The 4,788-nt window shown below is 31.0% G+C and overlaps 2 protein-coding genes across 2 annotated transcripts; both read left to right on the top strand.

The window, feature by feature from the left end:
* Positions 1–469: 469 nt before the first annotated feature.
* Positions 470–1,933, top strand: LOC149656702 (uncharacterized). Its single transcript, XM_089844782.1, has 5 exons — positions 470–673; positions 916–1,127; positions 1,245–1,487; positions 1,598–1,684; positions 1,751–1,933. Exons 2-5 carry the CDS (start codon positions 1,070–1,072, stop codon positions 1,864–1,866), a joined length of 504 nt encoding a protein of 167 aa, XP_089700908.1. The 5' UTR covers positions 470–673; positions 916–1,069; the 3' UTR covers positions 1,867–1,933.
* On the top strand, positions 1,875–3,916 carry LOC149656701 (uncharacterized). The gene is made up of 8 exons (XM_089844526.1): positions 1,875–1,914; positions 2,399–2,560; positions 2,816–2,893; positions 2,958–3,035; positions 3,096–3,158; positions 3,225–3,454; positions 3,510–3,669; positions 3,758–3,916. Exons 1-8 carry the CDS (start codon positions 1,875–1,877, stop codon positions 3,877–3,879), a joined length of 933 nt encoding a protein of 310 aa, XP_089700652.1. The 3' UTR covers positions 3,880–3,916.
* Positions 3,917–4,788: the final 872 nt, after the last annotated feature.

Genomic DNA, 4,788 nt, shown 5'->3' with positions numbered 1-4,788 from the left:
AATGAAATATCAAATTTTGCATAACAATGGCCCTCTTCTTACCCCAAACAATAGCATTGATAAACAGTATAAGAAATGTACGCTAGATGGATTTGTGATTGGACTCAAATCAAGAGATCATTACTGTTATTTAGCTAACAATTCTTACATCGTTATTGAAAATATAGCAACTTTGACCACAAAAGTTGGCATTGTTATTGGAAGACAATTTCAAAAGATAGAGAACTACTATACACGGCCTTGCAACTCAGATTTGACTGGTGTTGTTAAAGCGAGTAATCTAGCAACAACTTTAAAATCCTTCAACTTAACAGATATTGTTGGCAAGGTTCAGAAGTATCCTATTGGAAGCGACTCGTTTTTACTTATTAAGATATTACACTCAATAAAAAAATATTAATTATGAACTATTTACGACAAAACCGCATGGACTATAGGAAATCATGCAATAAGATACACTATAATTTATAGCAATATAAAAAATTTTATCATTTACTGCCACAAATGCGCGTTTCAAGATATTTTTGCAATTAAATGTAGTCTATGCATGGTTAGGATGTTCAATGAATTTGAGTTTTATTGTATTTGCAATTTTATTCATTCAGACTGTTTCCAGTTATCTTGGTGCACTTGCAGATTGCTGTTTTCTGTACCATTTTCAGTCTCTTCAAATGTACGTATTTTTTGGAGATGCAATTTAATAATGATTTATGATAAGGCATGCCAAAATTTGAAAATCCATACTTTTAATTTTATGAATAAGCACTTGTATGGTCACGTGGATAAAATCATGACTAGTGAGAAGTACGTTACATTAGCTTTAAAGTTGGAGCATATACTCTCATAAATCAAATGATTCAATTATATTAACATATATGCAACTTGTTAAACGTATATAAATTTATTTATTTTCAGAAGAATGACCACAGAGGGATATTATTTAGTGTAATTTGATAGCTCATTCGAGCTTGCCGTTGTTCCGAAAGAATGGGTAGATTGCCATGGCCCTGAAAAAACGCTTTGTTCCTATCCAGGGAAGGAGAAAAATTGTACCAGGCTTGTTAAAAGGATGGTTCAATCTCAAAAAGAATGGGAAAAATTTCCAGTTGAAGTTTTGTTCACATGTGGTGAGTTTTAAGAAATATTTACATGAAGGAAAATGTATATCGCTAGTTTATTTGAAATATTTGATTTTTTAACAAATATGAAGTATTAAGAATCCGCTTGAAATTCTCTATTTGCAGAAACCTATGACGTTGCTGTGAAAAAATTGAGAAGAGAAATAAATGAGTCGAGCAGTGAAAAAGAGCTGGGACGTGGGCGTAGAAATAAACGAAAAACAGATTTTTTAATAAATAAATCCCAAGTCAATGGAGGCTACCATTCAAGTTCTTCAGACGAGACAGATGATGATCCTGAAATCCATTCACCGCTTGCGTCACCACCAAAATTATCATTAAAGCGAAATCTGTCGGATGCTTCTTCAGGTACAGGTTTCTTTGAAATAATGTATAATTGAGATTGCATGCCGGACCTATGATGATAGGAGAGTACAGTATATCTTAAATTTATGCACTACCACATCTTTTTATTACAGGAATTTCAAAAAGTTCTAAGAAAGGGAAGGCATCTGAAATCAGAAGCATATCCAGGGATGCGAGAAATGGTGTTAAAAGTAGATCTCGTAAGTAATTTTGGAATTGAATGCTACTTTGAAACACTTTATTATAATGGGTTTATAAAATTGAAGTATCAAAGACTCGACAAGAAAAAACACGAAATCCAATGGACCAACCAACTCATGGGTTATTTTCTGACTCAGAGGGTAATGTTAAAATATTTTGTATTCGTTACTTAGGGCTTTAGCTAAACGCATGCCCAAGCTACACCCTCCACCAATGTGGTTTAAAGCTAGTGCGATTGAAATCCATGTAATAGCTTGAATGGACTGTTTAACGCCTATGAATCTTGCGAATCAAACCAATTAAAATAGCGAGAAGCAACTCAAAACGAAAGGGCCGTAAAAGAATTGAACGCTGTTATAGTGGAAAATAGAGTTTACGTTAAATATATTCCTTCTTTCAATGGGAAACAGTTTTTTGTATATAACCAAACTAGTAGAGAAATTCAGAAATCTGAAATTTTAAGAAGAATGAATAACTTGACCTAAATTTTCTCACAACGGAAATTCTTAAAAAGAAAGAGGGTTATATGTGTCCAATGTTTCGTAGCCTCCTTTCCTTCACATAGTTTATAATTACATGAAAAATATTGTTGTAAATTCCCGTTTTAATCTGAATATCTTTCTGAGAGTCGAAGCACGAGCAGTCCATCTTAAATAAATCTAGGTTTATTTATAATAAATATTCATGTATTTAATGTTGAAATTTATTCTTAGCATCCTGCATTGAAAGCAATAAGGATGAGACGCATGAAACACAAATTGCCGGGGAAATTCTTAAAAGTATTAAATTTATATTATGTCATGAACTTCAACACAGTAAATATTTTAAAACCATTTTAGGCAAGCCTAGCAACAGTCAACTTGTTGCAGATAAAGGTGATATAATTATTTCCAATGTTTATTTAATTGCACTACAAATAGCTAGATAGGACAACGTATTTTATGAAAGTAGCTCATTTTCCCTCGATAATTGTTATCCGTGTGTTAGATTGCGGAATTAAAGGTCTAAGATTAAAGTTATCTCAAATAAGATAATATCAAAACTCCCATTTATTAATATAGTTAATCATTTTAGCATTGACCTTAGAACTAGTACTTGTAAATTTATTTTGTCCCTGGCTCTTTGTATAGATTCTCATGATGATATCCTCGAAGAAACGGGTAATTCCAGATCACCTCAACCCGAAGCTAATTCTAATGCTAATGAAGGTATGTCTATGATTAGAACGGTTAATAATTATAAATTTAAGTTTGTAATATAAAAATAAATAAGGTTTCCACACGCCGAGAAACAAAGGCAACTCTGTGTCTAAATCATCGTCATCAAGTTTTATTGCGACTAGAACACCTAGTAAGTAGTGACGAATCAAGTATTTTAGTGCCAGTCATCTAGCATTAACTTTTTAAACAGCTTCTCATCACGATGAAGGTGAAAGTCTGATCAGAAAGAACCGGATGGTTATGGTGAAAGAGAGTGAGTTTGAATATCACATAATCTTTTTATAGACTGTTAGTTTTTCGTTTATTTTTCTACACGTAGGCTGGGTAAAAGACGTTACTAGAAGTTTGGAAATTATAAAATATAATCAGAAAGATTTATTGGGCATGATAGAAGTTTTAGTCAAACGAGGATCATCATCAAATCCAGTAATTGATTCTGAACCTGCCAAAGAAAGCGATATTAGTGAATTTGGCCTACCACTATCAGACTTGGATCAATTATCGCAGCTTGAAGAAAATTTAAAGGAAGATGAAAAGAAGCAGAAATTGGTATGAAACAACAATTGGAATATTTATAGCATTCAAACACACCCTTTCATTTCAGCAACGAGGACTTCAACAGATAGGAGGAAGAAATGTCAAAGAGAGTGTGAAGCGTGTTTTTTCTCAAGCATTCTCTGACAAACTCGCTGTTCTTTACAACTGGAATGTTAAGAAAGGAAAACGAAAGCTCAGCGATCTTCGTATCACTAGTGTTATTATGGGTAAGTTGAGAGAAACTGTTTTCAGCATCATTCAACAATGTTTGTACGCCTCAATCCTTAATTCATAAATCTTAATTTTATTTCTCAGATACTGTTATTTCAACTAAAACTTTTGATACTACTGCTTGTGAGATAGAAAGTGAGATTAAGTCAAGGCTAAGGCACGCTTCCGACCACATCAAATCTCAAGAATCAAGTATCAATCGCTAAGAAAACAAACTTTTGCTCATTAAAAGGAGGGTAAAAGCAAAATGAAAAGATTTTTAACTGATGTTCTATAAGGACTCACATGGATAGTGAAACATTGAAGAAATACCTCCAAATATGTGATTGTAAATATTAAAATAGATTTATATTTAATTGATAGTTTTAAATATGAGCTTTTTTCAATTTTTTAAATTAAATTAAATACCTTTCAGAGGTATTGAATTTTGTATTGCACATACTCAAGCAAAACGAGTTTTCATTCTCTCTTTAAAAAATTTCAATACTTTTCATTGCGTCTAAAAATACCTTTCTAACACGATAAAATTTTAAAAACTAACAAAAAATTTAAATAATATTGCAAAGAATGTTTTCAATATGAAGGAACTATTTTTAATGTTAAAAAATGATGATCTAACAAAGGAATTTTCTCGAATGTATCTGCATATTGTTTTTAAGTAATTAACGATAGTCATAAAACTCTTTTGAATTTTGTAGAAAAAAATTAATAGAACTGAAGAACTGAAATCTTTAATAATTAAACTAAATAATTTGAACTAACAAGAAATAAAATCTAATTATTTTGAACTAATAAGAAAAAACTTAATAATTTTAACTAATTGAATGTAAGAACTGAAGATTTAACTGCGAGAAGAATAACTTGAGAACTAAAAATTAAAAAAAAAATAGAAAGTACTTTATAGATCTCAACTTTTAGTTTAAGATAACTCTTTCACTAACTAATGACTTCAATATTGTTTAAATAATATCTGCTTCTCTGTTTCAGTTTGAACATATGTATTTCAATGGAATGTCAGTATACTTTTAAACACTGTTCTTACTCTGCATTAAACCATAAATTATTAAAATTATTTCGTTTCATTTGGGTTTTTTGCCTTGGTAAAGTATGGAATT

The sequence above is a fragment of the Phalangium opilio genome, unplaced genomic scaffold (genome assembly GCF_054372755.1).
Source record: "Phalangium opilio isolate 3A_F unplaced genomic scaffold, DU_Popi_V2 ptg000077l_1, whole genome shotgun sequence".
Lineage (NCBI taxonomy): Eukaryota > Metazoa > Arthropoda > Arachnida > Opiliones > Phalangiidae > Phalangium > Phalangium opilio.
This window is presented reverse-complemented; position numbering and strand designations above follow the sequence as displayed.